The sequence below is a fragment of the Mauremys mutica genome, chromosome 16, assembly GCF_020497125.1.
Source record: "Mauremys mutica isolate MM-2020 ecotype Southern chromosome 16, ASM2049712v1, whole genome shotgun sequence".
Lineage (NCBI taxonomy): Eukaryota > Metazoa > Chordata > Testudines > Geoemydidae > Mauremys > Mauremys mutica.
This window is the reverse complement of record NC_059087.1, coordinates 7,576,097-7,597,676: the sequence shown is the minus strand read 5'-3', so window position 1 is coordinate 7,597,676 and position 21,580 is coordinate 7,576,097. Positions and strand designations below refer to the sequence as shown.

The 21,580-nt window shown below is 45.9% G+C and overlaps 2 protein-coding genes across 4 annotated transcripts in view; one reads left to right on the top strand and one right to left on the bottom strand.

Moving 5' to 3' along the window:
* Positions 1-505: 505 nt before the first annotated feature.
* On the top strand, positions 506-16,440 carry P2RX4 (purinergic receptor P2X 4). Its single transcript, XM_044990223.1, has 12 exons — positions 506-739; positions 6,429-6,576; positions 8,252-8,323; positions 8,479-8,551; positions 9,446-9,542; positions 10,524-10,604; positions 10,760-10,901; positions 11,937-12,073; positions 14,062-14,155; positions 14,264-14,329; positions 14,418-14,513; positions 15,446-16,440. Exons 1-12 carry the CDS (start codon positions 600-602, stop codon positions 15,476-15,478), a joined length of 1,179 nt encoding a protein of 392 aa, XP_044846158.1. The 5' UTR covers positions 506-599; the 3' UTR covers positions 15,479-16,440.
* Positions 16,441-17,763: 1,323 nt separating this feature from the next.
* Positions 17,764-21,580, bottom strand: part of CAMKK2 (calcium/calmodulin dependent protein kinase kinase 2) — a 47,763-nt gene continuing 43,946 nt past the window's right edge. For 2 of the 3 annotated variants that reach the window (XM_044990220.1, XM_044990221.1), the window contains exon 17: positions 17,764-21,172. In XM_044990220.1, the coding sequence (XP_044846155.1) occupies positions 21,097-21,172 (76 nt within the window). In that variant the 3' untranslated portion in view covers positions 17,764-21,096. The remainder of the gene's footprint in view (positions 21,173-21,580) is intronic. The other variant, XM_044990222.1, reaches the window with a different exon arrangement.

The following is a 21,580-nucleotide window of genomic DNA, read 5'->3' as shown; positions in this document are numbered from 1 at the left end:
CAGCGGCTGGAATCCGAGATTGCATGGAAAGATCAGCTTTCATGTTTTTTAAAAGTGCATTTCTAGCCCTTGTGGTTGTAGTGAAAAGCTCGAAAACACGTAGCGCTCCCTAAAGGCTCAGAAGCCAGGTGGCCAATTAAGAGGACCCAAAATTTATTATTATTTGTTTAAATCGCATGATTTTTGAACATGCGTTTGGCAATCCACAGCTCTCCCCCCGCCCCCCCTTCATTTAAAGGGCTGTGAACAGCGGTGCTGGGAGCCCCTGACCCAAACTGTAAAGCCCGGATCTAATGGGACCCGCTTCCAGCCAGGGGGTGCAGCAGCCCCCAGGCTTAACGCCCAACCACCCTAGCAGGGGAGCCGGGGCGGGGTCAGCCCGTGGCCCGCCGGGGGTTGGCCCGTGGCGGGGTTGCTCCAATAGGGGGTGCCCGCTCCCTGTCAATCCGGGGCCGGGCAGCTGTGGGGGCGGGAGTTCCCGAGCCAGGGCTCCGCGGGCGGCGCTGGCCCCGGCATGTGCAGCAGCTGCCGAGCCTGAGCCCGAGCCCGAGCCCGCGGCCGAGGGAGGAGCGGGGCGGGCTGCAGCCCCAGCCGGGCTCATGGCCTCCGGCGCGTGCTGCGGGGCGCTCCGCGGCTTCCTCTTCGAGTACGACACCCCCCGCATCGTGCTGATCAAGAGCCGCAAAGTGGGGCTGGTGAACCGGGCGGTGCAGCTGGCCATCCTGGCCTACGTGATCGGGTGAGCGGGGCTGGGGGGCGCCGGCGGGGCGCCCCTGCCCCGGGGCTGGCTCGAGGAGCACCCCCCGGCGCGAGCCGCCCCCGCCCCCCCCGCAGGGACTTTCATTTGTGATGACGCTGTTGAGAAAACAGGACCCTCCCATCCCAGCTGTGTGTTGCAAAGGGGATTCCGGGGGGGGGGCGCTGATGGGGGGCTGGTGACTTAGCGGGGGGGTGCGCAGTGTTCCGGGTCCCCCTGGCTGGGGTCAAGCAAGGGCTGGAGGCAGTGGGCGTGTGGGACACAGAGTTGTGTAACTTCGGTTCTGCGTTCGTGTCTTCCACCCCTTTGCCCTGGGAGCTGCCTGGCCTCTGCTTGTGCTGCTCCCGATCGGGGTCTCTGGGCGGTGGCGTAATAGCACGGGAGCACCCCAGCGCTGCCTCCTAATTATTTGGACTCAATGCTTTGGGTGCCAGGATGCGCAGCAACAAGGAAAGTGACCCTGCCCACAAGACAAGGGAAATAAGCCTGGCAGGTTGTGGTGCAGATGGCTCCTGAGCCCTGTGTTGTAACTGACGCTAACTCAAACTAACTAAACATCCGAAGAAGTGAGAGGTAACTCACGAAAGCTCATGCTAAAATAAATGTGTTAGTCTTTAAGGTGCCGCAAGTACTCCTGTTCTTTTAACTAAACTCTGGGATTCTAAGGCAAACGTAGGGATTTAGCTGGAAGGAAGATTTTGATCTCTTTAGTTTCCTATAGCAGGCGGGTATGTCTGCAGTGGAGGGCTCTTACCTAGAGAACTTATCCTTGCTCGTCTTGTCTGTCACAACAGAGTTGGTGCCCTGAAGTTTCCCATTGTAAAGCTCACCTGATGGATTGGGCCTTTGACCAAGTGATCTTATGAACTCATGCAGATCCTGGAACTTAATGTTTACGGAGTTGTCACAGTGGCTAGTCGCCCAGGTCATCAATACTCAGGGGAAAATGGCTAATAAAAGAAAGTATCTTGACTTGAGTACTCAGCAGGGTCTGAAATATATTAAAACCTGGAGTTCAGACTTCATTGACTATCTTCTTGGGGCAGTTGTAAGTCCCAATAAATGAGGGACATAGCTATTGTGGTTTTTATCCCCTAGAAGAAGTTCAAGGGATTAAATACTGGGAACAGAAAAGGAATTATTTAGAGACCAGGGTGTGGGGTTTTTTTTGGGTGTAATGGAGTGAAATCAAGCTAAGAAACTTAAGGTGAATATCAGGAATTACTAATAATAGTGAGTGTCACATGGACAGTGATAGAATGGCCTTTACTTAAAACTGGGCTGGATAAAGCATTCCAATATGCCACAGAACCTTTTGCTACTGGATGGGGAGTATTAGACTAAAGGTAATAGTTTTTACATATCTAATATCTGTTATGCTAATAGATTGAAAAATTCAGGGTCTCGTATTGAACTGCTGACACCTTATTTAGCTGTGACACTCTGAGAATGGTTCCCAGCCCTGAAGAAGAGCTCTGTGTTAGCTCAAAAGCTTGTCTCTGACCAGCAGAAGTTGGTCCAATAAAATATATTACCTCCCCCACTTTGTCCCTCTGATATCCTGGGACCGACATGGCTACAACAACACTGCATACACCTTATGGAAACATCAGTGTCTTCTTAACTGTCTGTTCTGTCATCGAATCGGCATTTCTCTCTGTTATCTGTTGTGAAACTTTGGTCGTGTCACTTGACTGTTGTTTAAATAGCTGATATCACAGGAAGATGGACATCAGATGATAGTGAGAAATTTAACTTAATGCGGATGTCACAAGCCCTTAAAGGAGAGAGATAAGATATGTAATTGGAATGTCTTTTTAACAGTATTGATTTAACTTCTATGGGGCACCAAAAGGTCTCTGGGGGACTTGACTGCATAACAGAGGAATGGTAAAGTGGCATTAATTTGTGACTTGGTTGGATTCTTCTGCTGGCATCCGGATTCTCCTCTCTCCGCAGTCTTGTGTGTGTAATGCCACTGACTGTGCTAGAGTTACTCCTGATATGAACTGGACTGGGTGAGAGGAGACCAGCCGGTTTCCATGCACAAGGATAAATGCTGGTGCTGTCATCTCTGCTCTTTCTTACAAAAACTTGAGGTCATTTCTTACTTGGCTTCTTCCTATCTGGTTTCTCACTGTGCTCTTCACCTCTGAGATTTTTGGCTTGTTGTCAGCTCTTCGTTTACCACAGCTCAGTGGTTTTCTCCACAGCCATCCTCCCCAAAGTCCTTTCCCATCTGCCCACTAAATGTAAAGTGGAAAGAAACCTCAGCCCATCTAGTTCCTTTTTCAGCTGAACAAATCTCCAAAAATAGAATGGAGACCCTAATGCAATTAACTTAAGGGCCTGATCCAGTCCCATTAAAGCAAATGGAAAGACTCCCCTTGACTGTATTGGGAGTTCAACTGGACCCTAAGCTTGTTGGCTATTGCTGGTGTTTCTGAGTTAAGGTAGCTCCTCTTCATGGATAGTGTCACTTCTAGTGCCAGCTCCCTTTAATGGGGCTGTCCTTAGCTGTCAAGGCTCAGACACCCTGGGAAGCCATCAGGCCTTTTGAAAGGATCTTAAACTGGATTTCCCTAAATAAGTGTCTCAGCCCCATAAAATGGCTTCCAAGTGACAGAGCAGAAACTCTCTAGAGAGAATGGCCTTGTGCCTGTTCTGAATTGTGGGATTTCTGAAGTGTTGTGAATGGAATGCCCAAAGCTGCTCGTAGGGGCTTGAATTTTCAATACCTGACTCGTAGGCTAAACTGTTGTGCCTCGTACAAGGAGAGAAGCATATCGGGCTGAGGGATAGCCATCTGCCTTTTACAGTATGAGAGTCTTGGGAATTGGCACTAGAGGCTGGACCAGGAGATCACTGTACAGGATGATCTTGTGTGTGTTGTCTTCAATGTGGCTTGTTACATGGCTTTTTCTAACCAAGAACTGCTAACTTCCTCCTCTCACATGTTTGAGACATTTCCTGTCCCCCAGCTAATCTTCATACTAGTCAGTATCAGTACTGCCAATCTCCAGTGCTTAAAAATGACGAGCGAACTCCCACAGATTATGAGATTGGTTTAGAAATAATGATGTTTTTAAAACTACAAAATGTGGGCTCTTCATTTGCTTTCTGTTTTTTTTTTTAAGCTCTTAGAGTTCATGGTTTCAAGCTTTTCTCTGTAACCATGAGGACTAGACTTTTTTCTCTAAAATTTTGAGGTTCTCAGGTAATCACACGAGTCCAGTAGCTGGGGGTTTTAAGAAACTCCAAATATCCCAAGGCTAATGACAAAAGTTGGCAACATTAAAGTTCTCAAAAACTGCAAGAGAGATCAAATTTCCTGTTACCTTGATGTACTAAGGTAATGTCAGTATCAGGGTGGATAAAAATCATTTTTTAATTAAATAAAACAAAAGGGTTTTTTTTAATGTAAATCTGATTTTTTTTTTTGATAAAATGCTTTTTGAGGAAAAAACCTATCTAAAAGATCGTTTTAATTAAGATACATTACAGCTCAAAGCTATCTCATCATGGAATAGGGATTATTAATTCTATAGTATGAGACAATATATTCATATAATGTTTAAGAAAAGTCTTGTAAATGAGTTCCAATAGTTCATGGATTAGAGACCAAGTTTTATGGGTCCCAGGGGCTTCTGTATAGATTATTTAGGTTAATCTTTCTATCTACCCAGTGGGACTCAGTGCTCAGTCTAGAAGATACCGTCAGAGATGCTTTGTTTTGCCGTTCTCAAACTGTGGATTTGTGTCTCTGGAGATAACATCCTTGTTAACAGCAAAAATGTTTTTAAATAAACAATATATAGAGGGGAGAAAGAACAGTCTTCAACCCTGTTGTTCCTCTGCAAATTTGTGTACACAGAGGCTTTGGCTACACTTGCATTTCAAAGTGCTGCCGCGGCAGCGCTTTGAAGCGCTAAGTGTAATCAAAGCGCCAGCGCTGGGAGAAAGCTCTCCCAGCGCTGTCCGTACTCCACTTCCCTGTGGGGAATAACAGACAGCGCTGGGAGCGCGGCTCCCAGCGCTGGGGCTTTGACTACACTGGCGCTTTGTAGCGCCGCAATTTGCAGCGCTGCAGAGGGTGTGTTTTCACACCCTGCTGCAGCGCTGCAAATTTGTAAGTGTAGCCAAGCCCAGAGTCAATCCCTTACCCAGGGGCAGCTCTAGGAATTCCGCCGCCCCACGCAGGGCGGCGCGCCGCAGGGCGTGCTCTGGCGGTCGCCGGTCCCGTGGCTCCGGGGGACCTCTTGCAGACGTGCCTGCGGAGGGTCCGCTGGTCCCGGGGCTCTGGTGGACCTCCCGCAGGCGTGCCTGCGGATGCTCCACCGGAGCCGCGGGACCAGCGGACCCTCCGCAGTCATGCCTGTGGGAGGTCCGCCGGAGCTGCCTGCCACCCTCCCGGCAAAATGCTGCCCCAAGCACGCGCTTGGCGCGCTGGGGTCTGGAGCCGGCCCTGCCCTTACCTCTCCAAAAGTGCAAAGTTTCAAAAAGTTCAGTGAATAGAAGATTGTTGGGGGCGGAATAGCTCTGAACAAGGAGAAGTCGTCTGGAGATAAATGTGAGAAGGGAGGGACAGGCAATAGAAACAAAATTGAAACTGAGCAGCATATTCCAGAATGCACTTTTATGTAGAAATCCATGATTAAATCGAGTCTTCCTGACTCGTGATTTAAATCATGATTTAAATCCAATCACCCTGGTCAGTATTACTTTAAATGACCTCCCTTAAGGAAAATCTATGGGCCTGACTTTTCCACTGCTTCATGCATTCACTTACCCTGTGTGAGAGCATCTATGTGTGTGTGAGCGATCTACCCCTGGTATAAGTGGGTGGAGAACCCTCAGCTGGTAGCAGTCCCTTTTTATACCCACTTTTCATGGTTGGAAACACAGCAAGGCCCAGTACAGGGAGAACAGGCCCCTACATTGCCTGAATGGGGCTAAGGGACTGGTCAAACCAGGTAGTGACATCTGTAGATGGCGGAGGAATAAAAGGTAAATGCAAGATGCTCACTGGGGCTCTCCTGAAATAGATGATCCTGTCAGATGAGAAAAGCACATAGGACCCATATGTATTGTCAGCCTGATTCTGCTCCCACCCTTACTGGTGTGAAGCAAGAGTAACTCCACTGATGTCATTATACCAGGGTGAGTAAGAGCTGAATGGGAGGTGGGGCTTGTGTAGATACCAAAGCCCGCAAGTGTCTGCTGTTCTCTGCTTCAGTCTTTGCAGCTCATTCTCATTCGATGTTGTGAGTGTATCTGTCATCTCCACCTCAAATAATGGCTGGGGCCTGCCAGATCACCCTTCTCATTTCAGATCCTGGCCCTAAAACTTACCTGTGAAAACCTCCAGTGCAAACCCACCGCTGAAGGATCCAATAATTATATAATACCCCACAAAGCAGGTGACCGGGGCGGGGGGTGGAAATTACAGCATTAGTTGAGGCTGTCCTCCCATGCAAAGTGGGTCCCTATTAGCCCCATTTTACAAATGGGGGGTGGGTGGGAGGGAAATGAGTCACATCCTAAGAGACTCTCCCAAAGTCACCTAAGGAGCTAGAAATCGAACCCAGGCCTCCAGGCTCCCAGTCACGCTGCTGGGATCTCTAAAGGTGTCTCAGTGCAGAAGCCTTGATGAACTTTCTTTCTTTTGCAGCTGGGTCTTTGTGTGGGAAAAGGGCTACCAAGAAACAGACAATGTGGTCAGTTCGGTTACCACCAAGGTGAAGGGAATAACCATGACAAACACATCGGAGTTGGGACTCCGGGTCTGGGATGTGGCTGACTATGTTATTCCACCTCAGGTATGGGCTTTTCTGGCACAGTTTGGTAGGGCTTTGCCAACAAACGGACGTCTCTCGCAGACAGATGTTCCTCAACTCTGGAACGCCCGTTCTGTGTGGCCGCAGCAAAGCTACTGGGCTGAAAAAGGCATTTGGCTATTAGCCTGGTTTCCAGAGGCGCTAAACATCTGCAACTCCCACTGACTTCATCAGGGTCTAAGAGTGCTCAGCACTTGTGCGTCCTGAGCATGAAACTTGTCTCAGTGTGGGGGTGGGGAGGGGAATACCGCAGCCTCTAGATAAAGCTGCAGTACTGACCCAGGTATTGTCTCTCCTACTTCTGTATTGCTTTGTTTGTTTAAAAGCCAACAGACCAAAGTTAAACACTGTGTTCTCTCAGGCTCAACAGTCCTAACAGTTCTCAAATAGCCTGATCCGGAACTAAACAGGAACTGTTGGAAGTTACTGATTGGCAGAGGCGAGTCTGCTGCCATTGTATGTCCTGAGTGGGCAGTGCTTGGCCTTCAACTCTCCCTGGACACCTACAGCCTGCCAGCCTTGGAATGACTCTGTCCACAGCAAACCTGGTGCAGAAGTGCCAGAGCTGCCTTAGTGGGAACTTGCCAATTAAGTAATTAAGACTAGTTTGCTGGTGCATGAACAAGGAAAAGAATCTGAGCCCTTTGGGCTTGTGCCCTAAAGAAATGCAGGTGGGAGGTCAAGGGCTGCAGGTGGAAAAGTACAAAAGCACTAAAGCTGGAACAGGCTCCACACTAAGAGATTAAAGCCGCGAGCTCTGATCATGCCAGCTAATCCATGCACTTGAGAGCTTTCTGTCTGCACTAGGACCCATTGAAGTCAATGGTGCTGCATTCAGGAGCATTGTGCCTGTGTGGATCAGGTTGCAGGACTGGGATCTCACTTGGCAGTGGCCAGCGGTCCTCTTTGCACACTCGTATGAAAACCCCAGCATGTTCTAGCAGTAGCTGCCTCTGGCCACGTCACAGATCTACATACTAATGTTAACGGCCCTCGAGGTGTTCAGCCTGGTGCTAAACTAATATCTAGGGCAGTGGTTCTCAACCTATTTACCATTGCTGGCCGCTTTGCAGCTTTCTGTGTGTTATGTGGGCTGCATCCACATAAAATAAATAAATAAAAAAAATAAATATAAAAATATATATATATATACACACACTACCTGTATGGCCCTGAGGATGCCACATGGGCCGCAACTGTGTCGCTGATTGGGCTGCAAGCAGCCTATGGGCCACAGGTTGAGAACCACTCCTCAAGGGTGACATGTCATCTCCTTGTTTCATTACACCTGACTTGAGCTGTTGCTTCAACTGCTGGGAGCCTTGTCTGTGCCAGTGCCACCCCACTAGAGCTGCACCATTGGAGAGTTATGGAGGGGTCCTTAACTTTCATAGTGTGGATTCAGTGAATCTCTGGACAGAGCACGGTAGAAAGGGTTATACTCCTTCAGGAGTGTTCTGTCCTAAGGAATGAGGATTCTTCAAGTGATGCCTGAGACACCCTATTACAATAGCAGTGTGTGTGCTCTCTCCAAACACTAGCTTTCTACAGTGCCACCTGAGAACCTGTTAATGTAGATCAAGCGAGGTTCTTGCTTTCCAGAGCATCGCTGCTTAGAACTAACCCATAAATCTCATTGATTGTCTTGCCTGTTCAGGGAGAGAATACGTTATTCATCATGACAAACCTGATAATCACACTGAATCAGACACAAGGCTATTGTCCTGAGGTAGGTACGGTATCTGGTAGTCTCCTTTATACTTTATCTCCGGAAGAGTCTAATCCTTAACTGGGAGGAGTAACTCCCATCTCATGGCGGGGAAGGAAGTGGGGGAGGATGGCAAGTCATCTTTGTCACTTACAGTAACAATTCTTCCCCTCTAGCTTCCAGATAAGACAACGGTGTGTAATTCCAGTAAGGACTGTACTGCAGGATACATAGGCACCCACAGCAATGGTATGAAACCAATGTACACTGTATCGGGACACCTAAGAGGTTGTGTTGTCACTAGTACAGGAGAGGAAGCAGTGTTTCGTCCGATTACCTTGGCTTTTATTCTGTAAGCAAAACGAGAGGCCTCACAAAAGGGAGCACAAAGGGATCAGTGTTTTAGTACCACATGAAAATAGAAACGTTACTGATCTGAACTCCATAAAGTGAAGTTTATTGGGAGCTGTAAATCTCTGCTGTGCTAGTCATTCCCCTCTGGTCAAGTTAGCTTTCCTTATGCACAGCCTTTGCTTTCAGAAGTCGGCATCCACTTACCAGGTTAACAAGATGCTGTTTAGATGGCGGGTGGTCATAATGCTTCATGTTCCATTTAAACAGTAAAACACACTGCAACTGAAGGGCTAGAAGAAAATTCCAGGGTATCAGACTGATGTTTTAAAATGGCACCATAATTAATCAGACTCTTCCCGTTATGGCCTGGGATGGAGACATGGCTGGTGGGCTTGGGTTGGCCTCTCACGATTTTGGCAGAGTTTCTCAAGGACAGTATTGAGGTTTCCAGGTTAGACATACCATAGGAACAAGCTGTTACCAGAGTCTCACCAAGTGGCAAAGAAGCCAGTTTTCCTGCTGACTATTCAGAGGTGACCCACTGCTAATGTTAACCCCGCTGCCGTGGGCGTTAGCCCTCCGCTAACAGGCAGGTTTACACTGGTGCTATCCCTAACTAGTATAGTTACCAGGGGGTTCTGTTGCTGATCTTTCCCCATGATGTGGGGCTAAGCCATCCAGCCTGTTAGCGCCTTACAGGGTGATGAGGGTTGTGTGTCAGAGCCTGTGTGAATGTTGCCATGCTGCTCTCGATGCCCAGGTATTAACTCTGTTCCCATGTTCCTCCAGGAGTCCAGACTGGGAAGTGTAGGAAGTACTCCACCTCTGTCAAAACCTGTGAGATCTATGCTTGGTGTCCCGTGGAGAATGACACTCGTTTACCTAAGTGAGTGCTGTCTGTTGCCACATTCTGTTTACCCCGATGAGCGGGCTGGCAGCCCTGAACTGGAGGGATGGTCTCTGGGCAGTAGCTCTTACTGTGTGGTCCAATCATGGAAGTTTGAAAACCATGGCTGAAGGAGGCTTTGGTGCACTTGTAGCAATGGCAGTAAGCAGGAATGGGAGAGAGCTGAGAGCAGTCATTGCCTACTGAAAAGAACTGTCAGATGAGCCTTGGGGCATCTCAGAACTGCATGGCAGAGGGTGTCACCTGCCGGCACAGTGGGATGCTTCCTCAAGTTGGATGAGTAACATGGAAAGCAATGGCTGACACTAACTTCCAGCCGGGTGGCAATACAAGCCAGAGGTGTGAGTCCCGGCTGGCATCTGAGGCAGTGCGCTAAAGAGAATAGCGTAGCTTGGGAAGCAGTGGGACCATTCTAGCTGCCCTGAGTACAAACCCGCTGAGACCTCATAGGTACCTATTTGGGGGCTGCTAGCACATGGTACTGCGGCTCCTGTACCGTTTGAGTGTACTAGGTTGATGAGAGCTAATGCAGTATGTTCACTCGAGTGGGGAATCACACTCCTAGCTCATAAGTGTGGACGTAGCCTTAGTTCCATACTGGCCACTTCCCAATTTTAGATTACAGGAACTGTCCAGTGCACTCTTCTACCACAACATAAATCTAATACTAACACATCCCCTTGTGTAGACTAAGGAGTCTAATCCAGTGCTGCTAGAAAAGTAAACCAGGAGTCAAACTCGTGACACCTATGATCCCATTTCACTCCCACTCCCTCTGTCTAGCTTTATAACGTGCACACTGCTATAGGAACTCCTCTATCTCAGTTTACCCACCAGTAAGGTAGGTGTAACTTACCTGCCTTGCAAGGGTGTTGGATAAGTGGCTTCACAAAGTGCTCTGAGATGCTGTGTAAGGACACTGCAAAGGTGAATGTTTTTAATCTTCCAATTGTTTCATAGGCCGGCTTTCCTAAAGGATGCTGAGAACTTCACCATTTTGGTGAAGAACAATATCTGGTATCCCAAGTTCAACTTCACCAGGTAAGTGTCCCAGAGAGGTGCTCATGTGATCACTGGGGCTAGTACTTCTCTGCTGAACAGGGTGTTGAGAAGCTCTGTGGGCTGGGATGGAGGAGGATGTGCAGGTGCACAGGGCTGCCGTAACACGTCTCGTCTCTTCTTCCGTGCCGCTTCAGGCGAAATATTCTGCCCTCTATCAGTACCACTTACCTCAAGACCTGCATTTATGACCCTAAAACGGATCCCTTCTGCCCAATCTTCCGAATCCGTCGAATAGTTGAAGCTGCAGGACAGAATTTTCAGGAGATGGCTGTTGAGGTATGTGGAAATTCTGTCCTCACTTAGGCCAGATCACACTATAAAATTACATGGGTATGTTACTCAGTTATCCACCCCCCTGAGCGACACAGTTATACCGCCCCGCCCCCGGGGGCGACAGCGCTCTGTTGACGGCAGGGCTTCTCCCCCCGACATAGCTACCACCTCTCATGGAGGTGGATTAACTACACCGACGGGAGAAGCTCTCCTGTCAGGGTAGTAGCATCTTCATTGAAGTGCTACAGGGGCACAGCTGCAGCGTTTGAAGTGTAGATCTGCCCTTTCGTGTTTGTTCAATGAAAGGACGCAGCAAAGGAACAGGAGCCATTGTTATGGAGCCTCTTCAGCTGCCTCAGAACGTAATACTTGCTACGTGTTAGATGGCTGCCAGCACAAGCAAAACGGCTGCCAGTTGGAAGGCTTTTTTTTCCAGGGCCATAGGGAATATTTTAACTTTACTTCGTCAATATTTAACTTCTCTTCTGTTTGTCTTGCGTGGCACTCATGAAAACGCTTCTGCAGTATTATGAACAAGGGCTCATTCAGCATAGGTGAAGTGAAGTTGGTAAACAATTCAGCTGGCATATGGGACTGTGCACCACTTACAGTGGAAAGGGTTTGTGTGCCTGAGACAGTTCTAAAGTCTTGCATTTTCAGTGAAAGACACTGTCTGTAAGTAGTTTTTGGTTGGTTTGTTTTAATAAACTAGATCCTGGTTTCTCTTGCTGATGACTTTTTTTATAGGCTGGAAATTAGCAGCTTATTCTGTGGGTAGGAAGTTGGAGGATACACACATCACTCCTGAATTACAAGTTTCACATTGGCAAATGTGTGAGCTTGAGTCTAGTGGGGTATCTGCAGTGGGATGAGAAGCAAATCTTGATGTGTACCTCAAAACCAGATATGCTCTTCTCTAAACAAGCGTGTCCAGGTCAATGTGAAGAAATCCCTTTGACAGGTTGGCCAGCAAGTTTAAGCTACCCCGTCTGATACATTCGCTCTGTGTGCGCCTTCTTGTTTGTTTGTGCTGTGCAGGGTGGAGTAATGGGGGTGCAGATCAACTGGAACTGTGACCTTGACAAATCTGCTTCTTACTGTGTGCCAAAATACACCTTCCGTCGCCTTGACAACAAGGATTCTGACCACACAGTCTCACCTGGATATAATTTCAGGTACTCGGTTGAGTAACAGAGTCTGTGGTGTCATTATGACTCACTCCACATTATTAGTACAACTGCGTGAGTTCTTGGGAACCAGGTTGTGATACTCTTTCTGCCCCAGTTAATGTCATGATCTAGCTACCAAAAACCAATTTGTCTTATGACCACCAAAGAGTCCCCCTTACCGTGGACCAGATCCTCAGCTGCTATAACTCATTGTAGCAATGCTGAGGTCAGTGGAGATATGGTGACTTAAGTGGGTGGGTCAGAGCCTCAGCTTAACATGCACTGAACCACGTCTGTAGCAGTGCAGCCTATGAAAATCTGGGCAGCTCTCCCATTGTGTTTCATAGGAGGTTAGAGTGCCCAGAGGATCTGCATGTGGGATAATGAACTCTGGCATCCCCTATTATTTAGAGTTTGGGTGCAGAGAACTAGCCCACTGGACTGTGTAGGTACAGCTAGATTATAGTATTTCACTTTGGTTACAAGAGGACAATTACTAGAAGCACTTAACCAATATAGCTATACCACTATGCTGGCAAAGCACCCCTAGTGTGGATGCAACTGGGAGATTCATGATAAGAAAAACTGTGGCTTGTTTCAGCTGCTTCTCCCTCCATTTTGCCAGTATAGCTGTGTCTACACCAGGGCTGTTTAGCAGTACAGCTATATCAATGAGATCACAGCCCTGGACCTGGCTGGAGGGCCAGCTTAAACCACTGGCAAGAGCAATGTCTGGCTGGTTACTGTGGTTACAGCACTAACCATAATGTGTGCTGGCTCAAGTTGTGTCCGCTGTGTCACTAAGGTTACAAAACACTCCCGCTAGCGTAGAGGGTATATCTGGTAGAACTTGAAAATTTGTGAATCTTAAATTCTGGCATAAGGTCGACTGCCTAAAGACTATGATGTGTCAGCATGAAGGCTAAGACTCTTTATGGAGAGATTCTCATGTAAACAGAAGACAATCTGTCACGGGAGGCTGCTTTGCTGTGGAAAGCTGACCCTGTTTGTTCACGCTTAGCCTAAAAGGCCTGCAGGCCTCCACGTCTAGCAAACTCCAAATGCTGTCAAGCCCTAGTACACTAGCCTATTTGATTAGAACAGGCTGGTCCAGCTATGCAGAGTGTAAACTGCTTCTAGACTTGGCCATTGACACTTACCATTGTGTGTGCTTATTATGGAAAAACGTGTAGCCAAATAGCAGTCATTCCTCTTCTCTTCCGTCCTTTCTTCTCTGTCCACGTGAAGCAGCAAATCACACGGCACAGTAAGTCTGATCTCCCTCTTTCTCCCCTATTAAACGTCTGCATGCAAGTAGTGTTGCATGAGCTAAGAAGATTACTTCTGGGGGTGCAACCTTGTAGCTCCAAGTACTGTCACTAAGCAAGTCTCATTCAAGTTTGAAGTACTATCTGTCTCCTTTAGCAAATCACATACCTGCAAAAATCCTCTGTACCTCCCACATCAGACTGTATATAGCTTAGTAGATCCTTTGGGTGGCTCTGCTATAAATCTGTAAACTAAAACCCTCTTGATGTTTTCACTCCCACTTTGTCCTATTGGAAACTAAATTACTCGTCTGAAATGCTCTGACTGCACCAAGAGGTATCCAAGGTTGGTTATAAAGAGCAGCAGCCACCAAACGAAATCCTGGAAAGTGACTAGTGGGAACTTTAGTTTTTACTGTCTTGCTTAACTTCACCATCTCACGTGGATTTCCCCTTTTCCACTCCTCCCGCCTGTGCTTCAGAACTTTTCCAAACCCAGCTCTTCTAATCCAGCCACTAACTACTTCTGTCTAAGGCTCTCTCAATTCTCCTTGATGGATATTGCATGGTATGTGGAATTGTGAACAGTCATTTCTGTACTTGTTATAATACAAGCTCATCTGTTCATTGGCCAATATGAGTAAAATTAATGGCAACTGTGGGATCGGGTGGAACAGAAAGTAAATCCTAATTTTTTTTTAAGTCTCTAAAACACTCGTTCTTCAGATTTGCAAAATACTACAAGGACGCAAGTGGCACTGACTCGCGGACACTAATTAAGGCTTACGGCATCCGTTTTGATATCATGGTGTTTGGAAAGGTAGCTCTTTGTTTCTTGAGCAGTCTCATGGCTGACTCCTTTATTAGCTTCTAAATATTTTCAGAGTCTGCAAAAATGCTTACAACTGTCACTTTGTGTCTCTGTTAGGCAGGAAAATTTGATATAATTCCTACAATGATTAACATTGGCTCTGGGCTAGCACTGTTTGGAGTGGTAAGTTGTCTTTATTGAGACAGATTTTTAAACTAATATCTGTTTGCCTTGAAGTAAGAACAGTTACAAGATCTTTGATCTCAACTAGGCAACAGTCCTGTGTGACATCGTGGTTCTGTACTTCATGAAGAAGAGATATTACTACAGAGAGAAGAAATACAAATACGTAGAAGATTATGAACTGGTAAGCAGCATGGCTGGGTGTGGTTAGTCCTAGTTGCAGCCAAGTTCACTCCCTTCCTCCCCCCTCCTCCCGGACATTGTGGTTTATCCATGGAAATGGTTATCTGCAGCCAGATGACCACTGAGTTAGCTCTATCCAGATCCCAAATGCAGTGTTTCATAGATGAGGGGGTGGAGGAGGACAGGACTTCTCAAAAGGGCCAGTTTTATTTCTTGGTGGAACCCAAGCCCCTAGAATCCAGTGTCTGTCCTCCAGGAAACATGATCTTGTTCCTGATGCAGGGGTGGGAGAAATTTCAACCTGCTCTTACTGTATTTCAGTCCTGAGCTGTAACCCTAGGCACATGCCTCTTGTGAGCCGAAGATGTTGGGGTAAAGATTAATGTTCCTTTTTCCCAAACCCTTCCACGGGTGACTTAAGTGTGATCCTGCTCTGAAAAGTGACCAAACAAACAATTCCCGTTGATCTGAACTCACAGGTCAAAGTATCTGTTTGTTTGTAACTGACATTAGCTTCCTAACTGCCAGCACCATAAACAATTCTGGGATCTAGGTGTGAGGCTGGGCTGTTCCTAGTATCTCTATTCTCCAAGAGTATATGTCTGCCCTCTGCTGCCTCCTTGTCTTCTTCAATAGGACTTCACCCAAGCTGTGGAGGGCAGGATTTTTGCCCTGCGGCTTAAATTTGGTTGGAAATGCTTATGCGTGAGCTGGACTCACCTGTGAAAAGCCACAACTTAATTATCCTTTATCTAAAACACACAGGGAGCAGATTTCTTGTGGGAAGGTTCCTTTTTTGGCTGACTAGATCAAGGCAGGATTCCAATGCTGGTCTCCAGGCGTGAGACGCTAGTGCACTACCCTAACCTAGGGTCTGCCCATTTTGCCCTCACTGTAAGTGTAATGGTGGTCTACCTTCTGTCCTTTTTAAAGGGAGCCAGTGAGACATATGGAACGCAATCCTGACAGCGGTGGTACTGCAGCATCAACTGCCCAACATGAAGTGCTGCTGTGAATGTTGTTCTGCTTCATGGAGTGACAGTAAGATGATGCTGCAGGCTTCCCTTCCTGGAACTGGGTTAATCAGTCTGTTCTCCAAGAGGAAAGAAAGAGAAACCTCCCTCATTACTTTATGGCTGACAAACAGTGCATTCTTGTTCTGTGTCACTGACAACCTAGGGAAAGTTTTTGAAGCTACTAGTTGTTCGAATTTTGGCCCTGGTAAACACCTGTAAAGATCAGGCTCTATGCCAAACTCTCATGGAAAGTCTCTCAAGATAAGTAACAGCTGAGTAAGTCTTCCCTTCCCCCTTACTTCCTATATCCCCTTATTGCCTAGAAAGCCCCCGGGAGGGGCCAGTCACCCAACGCCTACCTCTTTGCTAGGGGCAGAGGAAGTTGGGCCAGGATGAGTGACGTTAAATGGGGGAAGGGTAGCTGCCCTCCCTTGAGGTTACTTGGTGGAGGAGCCAGGCCCCTCTTAAGAGGTGAGATCCCTTCCCCTGCTGTGGTGAACCTGGTCACTAAACTTCCCCCTCAGGCCTGGACAGCATCTAGCTACAGCCTGATGGCAATAAAATGTATTTCCTTACTGTGAGGGCAAGTCACCAGCTAACCTGCAGGTTATCCCTCATGTATCTGATCTTCAGGAGCCCAGAGTAGGAGATGAAGCTCGCTGTAGGTCTCCTGCATTCGAGTAGGTGGCTGATGCATTTATAAAGAGGCTGCTTTTTTTTCTGGTCCTCTTAAAATTCAGTGTTTGTGATGAAGGAAAAGGATGACAACGGTGATGGCATCTCCACTCATTGTGAAGTGCTAATATTCCAAACACTCAAATTAACCATAGTGAATAAACTTTGTTCTCAGTGATTTAATATAAGAGGAGAATCCATTCTCTAGTGAACCAATAAAGCCCTTGCAAAGGTAAAGTATGGTCTCTTTTCTTAGACATGCTGCAGCTGGTGAGGCCAGGGCAGAGCTGAAGCATTCTCACCAGCTAATGACACTGTTGGAAAAGCCCTTTTTCCTATGCTGGTGCTAGGGGAGAGGTTTACACAGCTTAGAGGAGGGAGCAGACTCTGACCACTCCAGCTGTGAACCAAAGTGGGGGGGGGAGGGGAGGGGAGGGATGCTTGGAGGTGTGTAACCAGGATTTGTATGTGGTCCTACTACTAGCTATGATCTATCCAGTGGATGGATGCAAGGACCAGTGTCATCGCTTCCTCCTTCATGCTCTATGAGCTGCAGCCTGCCCCTGTTCTCCTTCCCCTCCACAAGCCTAAACTTCAAAATGCAACAGCATAGCCACTGTATTCAGCTTAGATGGGCCTGTCTTAAATGCCAGGAGAACAGGCTTGGGGGATTGAAAAATCAGGCTTTCACAGGAAGCCAGCTGTACCTCAGTACAGGATGCAGAGGCTAGCAGGTAGCCCCTCCTAAACCTTGTCTGAAAGTCACTATGCTTCTTCCATTGACATGGCTAGACCTACAGTGCAGGGTGGGTATTACCTTGTGGACAGGGCCAAGCTGTTTGACTCTTTGCATAATGCGGTCAGAGGGTGCTGTCGGCAGGCTGAATACTGCAAAAAACAGAAGAGGTACCCTGAATATTTTGCGAGCAGTGGAAAAGTTTTCCCAAAAGAAGTGTCAGAAGTTGCCATCCATTAGCACCCAACCAGGGAGCAGTAGGAACAATCTTGCTTTTGAAGGGCTACTCTAAGCTCTTCCACTGAAGTTGCACACTTAATACTAAACCTAGTCCACATTGAAGATTTTTTCCCTACCATCTCATTAATAAATAATAATTGGAGATAGGTATATCTCCTAGAACTGGAAGGGCCATTGAAATGTCATTGAGTCCAGCCCCCTGCCTTCACTAGCAGGACCAAGTACTGATTTTTACCCCAGATCCCTAAGTGGCCCCCCACAAGGATTGAACTTACAACCCTGGGTTGAGCAGGCCAATGCTCAAACCACTGAGCTATCCCTCCCCCCCTCATGCAAATAGACAGACAGTTGCACACAATGGTTTAAACAAATGGCAGCTGGCCTGCAGCAATACTCCCACCATTGCTAACATGGTCTCTTCCCCTTGCCACGATTAAGAACTGTCCATCTCATCTAGCAGAACCAGTGACCAAGCTCTCAGCCATGCTAGCAGGTTCCTGCTGTTTCACTATTTCTCTAATGCAGGATAAAGTTCTCTGGGTGAAGCAGAATAGAAGTTCTCCAATAAACAAGCTAACAAGGGCTTGACTTTTGCAGGCTATTTATTTCAACTTGTACAGAGAAGCTTAAACATCTGTGGAAAAACACCTACATTTCTTTTATTAGTTAATATAATTTAAGTGATAAATACACAGTATTTAAACTTTATACACTTGATGAAGTAAAATGCATAGTAAACAGGGATAGGAATAAAACAAGCCTTAGGCATTAAATAAACGGTATAAAACTCAGCAATATCACAGAACTTACAGATTGCTGATCCAGTAGATAATAGGGAGCCACCAACCAGTAACAGCTTTACTGTGCAGTTTCAGAGCCACGTGGCTCGTCGGTCAGCAACAATTTATGGCCAGTGTTGGGTTGTGTTGTTAAAGGACTTTCAAGGGGAAAACTAGCCACAGCCTCGTTCAAAGGCACAGGGAAAAGGTTGACTTCACTACAGCAAAGATAGCTTGACTAGTAAAGGACGGTAGGTACAAAACTGAACAGGTTTATATATAGATAGTTTCTCTAACAGCTCATGCATTTAGATAACAGCTCTTCCTCACACTTTGTACTTTATACTTTGACAAGGAAGCCCATATAAAACAAAGAGCTTAATTCAGAAAAATATATTGGGCAGAGAGGTCAGGCTGCAGACTGTCCCTCAGCCATGGAGCTAGGTGTAGCAGGAAAATAAGTTCCTTGGGGAGTTTGCTTGAGGAAGCTCTTAGGTTTTGGATGCTTAGGAGTCCAAGGTCAATGTCCATAAACTGTTCTACAGCTAATCTCTGGTGCCGTGATACGATGCTGATAGGTACAGAAGACCTGAGCTTGTTTTAACAGATTCATTACTCCCTGCATTGCACCTCTCAAGGCCCTGATCACTCCTGTTTTGTAAATTAAGCTTTAATTATATACAATGGCATGAACCAAATCATTAATGTAAATGGAAAAATTCAGCACTATATCTCCATGCCACTCACAGACCTTAAACAAAAACACGATACACAAACTACCCAGCAAGAACAAAGAGAATTTTCTTTTAAGCATTTAGATGCATTTTTTTTTGCAAAACAACAAATCCATTTACAAGCACAGGAAACCAATTGGCAGCTCTTTATCAATCTGTATTTCCACAAAGAAAATAGATTGGGGAAAAGAGGAAGGAAAAATTGTGAAGCTTGAGTTTACTTTGGTATTCCTCTTGGTATTAAAAAGCAAAGAAGCAGAGCAAACAATAGCCATTCACAGCTTCAAATTAAGCAACAGGAAGAACTGAGTGTCCTTTGCACTGCTGCGGATTCATTGTTTCTGCTCTGAAAACGTTTACTGAAGTTGTGGTTCTTGTATGAATCATGTAATCGGTTTTGGAAAGAAGATGACTGTACCATTCCAGTACCAATTTGGGAATACAGGGAATCTTGGATTATTGGGACCCAGAAGATTTTGCCAACTACGGTATACAGGCTATTATACTAAAGGGAACTTGCGTAAGTGGGACTTTTCTTGCTAATTACCAGATTAACTTCCTAATTCTTAAATAAAGGTCTGTCATGTCTAGGGTGATGGGATTTGTTGGACCAGGTCAGAACATAGAGCCAACAAATCCTGCCTCTTGCAGTGTCCACGAAGTGATGCTTCAGAGGAAGGCAAAAATACAACCATGTGATAATGGCTCTGGCCCAATAAGCCATCTGTAGGGTAGGGGGTGGGGAAATCACTAGGGATCAAAATAATACTTGACATTTCTATAGTGCCTTCCACGCAAGGATAAATAATTCAGCCTCATAAGCCCCTTGCATGGTAGGGAAATTTGATTCTCCCAGTTGCACAGGCCGATTAAGTGACTTGCCCAAGGTCCCATACCAAGTCAGCGGGAGGGCTGAGAAAAGAACCAGCTCTTCTGCCTTTCAGTGCCATGCTTTAGCCGCAGTACTATCCTATTTTGACCTTTTCCCAATCAAATGGAGAATCTCATTCATGATTACCTCCCTTATTCTGCTCTAGCTACTAGCAGAGCATGCATGACCTGAAAATCTAATGTAGAAGCCAGAATCCCACCACTTGCCGTTTAGATTTTACCACCACCACAAAATCATTCCGAAGCAATCTCAGGGACGATGAAAATGCTCTTAGTAAGGAGTAATCCCTAAACTAGCGGTGTATTTTAATTACTGAAGTCTGCTAACTAGCCTCTGATCCACAGGGATTTACAAGCTATTGGCTACTAGGCTGCAGAAATATCTAGCCCCAAAATCCAAATTAAGAGTTTGAAAAAAAAAATGCTTATTTGAAAGTTACCAGCTAATCTAAATATTTCAATAAGATCTTAAATCCTAAGTCTAAATAGATACAATTTAAAAAAACAATTTATGCTATTTGTAAGTATTAAAACGTGATGTACACGGAAGTGAAGGATTTTACCCTGAATTTAACACGTAACTATATATCTACCGAACTCAAGTAAAAGGTTTAGAAAAGTTAGTGCTTCTTTTGCCACTCAAAATTGGAGTTCAGCTTCCCCCAGCAATACAGGTTTGAAGTCGTATTCTAACACGAAACGCCCATTGCTATAAGAGTTCAGACCAAACTTCCAGCCCTTAGATACATTTTCCATCTGTACCCTGAATACTTGGCCCAGCTAGTGCACATCTATCCATGCTAATGTCAAGATTTTAGGAAAAGTCGTGTCTTCAAAACACAGTAATTAACGTTAGTTTGTGAACTACCTGAAGATGCTATTTATTCAAACTGTTAAAACTTTGCTCAAAAAGTCAGGCATTGTTGAAAAAGGTGGTGTGGTGGTTTTTACTTTGCTTCCGTGCAATTAATATGTGTCAATTAGAAAAACAATAAAAAAAATAGATGCAACAATAGTTCCGGTAGGTTGTGAACTCTCTTCGTACACAGCTGTAAAAACCAGAATTCTGCACTTTGATTCACACTTTCACATGCCTGCCGACCTACCTTGTACAATGCCGTGTAGCATTAGTCTCTGTGAAATATTTGGCATTAAAACCACTTAAAAACCATTTCCAACTGCATCTTGGTTTGCTTTTTGCAAATCACCACTGCCCCTCACAATCGTCTCACCCTTCTGATCTCTGCCAACATGTTTCCGACAATAAACCAAGCAGTCCATTTAGTTATGTATTTAACAATCAGAGATGTTCAATGTTGACGACAAGTACTGTAATCTGATTTCTTACAACATGCTGCTATGTACGCGCTACATGCAGCGTATAATGCTGTATGAGTGCCATGTCATGCTGTGTCTATTTGGCTGAGGCTCTGTTACATCTCTTATCCTCAGATGCACATTGTATAAAAGGAGCCATAGACGCAGTTGCTCATCATAACCACAATGTTGGATTTCATGAAAGAACTTCATCTCCTCCCACACTTGGCAGGTCATTGCACTTCAGATTATCTTCACTGCCTTGCTTCCTGCTTTAAAATGAAATAAAACACATTAGTGTCCTTAAAAAGGAAACATTTTATATGAGGAGGGGAAAAAAAACAAAACTGTATATGGTCTCAACATATCATCTAGTAAACAATTTCCACACTGCCAATCACAAAATCATGGTTTTTTTTGTAAGCACAACAAACCTAAATAGGTAAAGACAGAGCAGTCTGGGTAAGAACTAGCATTCTAATGGCCGTAACAATAGCCCAAACCACTCGAAAGCAGCAGTACTAGCTATCAAAGATTAAACCGTAACTCACATGGAAGCAGTCTCACATGAAAGACTGCAGGACAGTGGAGGCTGGGGGGAGATTAAAGAAATATGGGAAGATTCTGGGCCACATAAAATCACATGATAAAATACATATGGTAAAAGAGAGAACAGATCA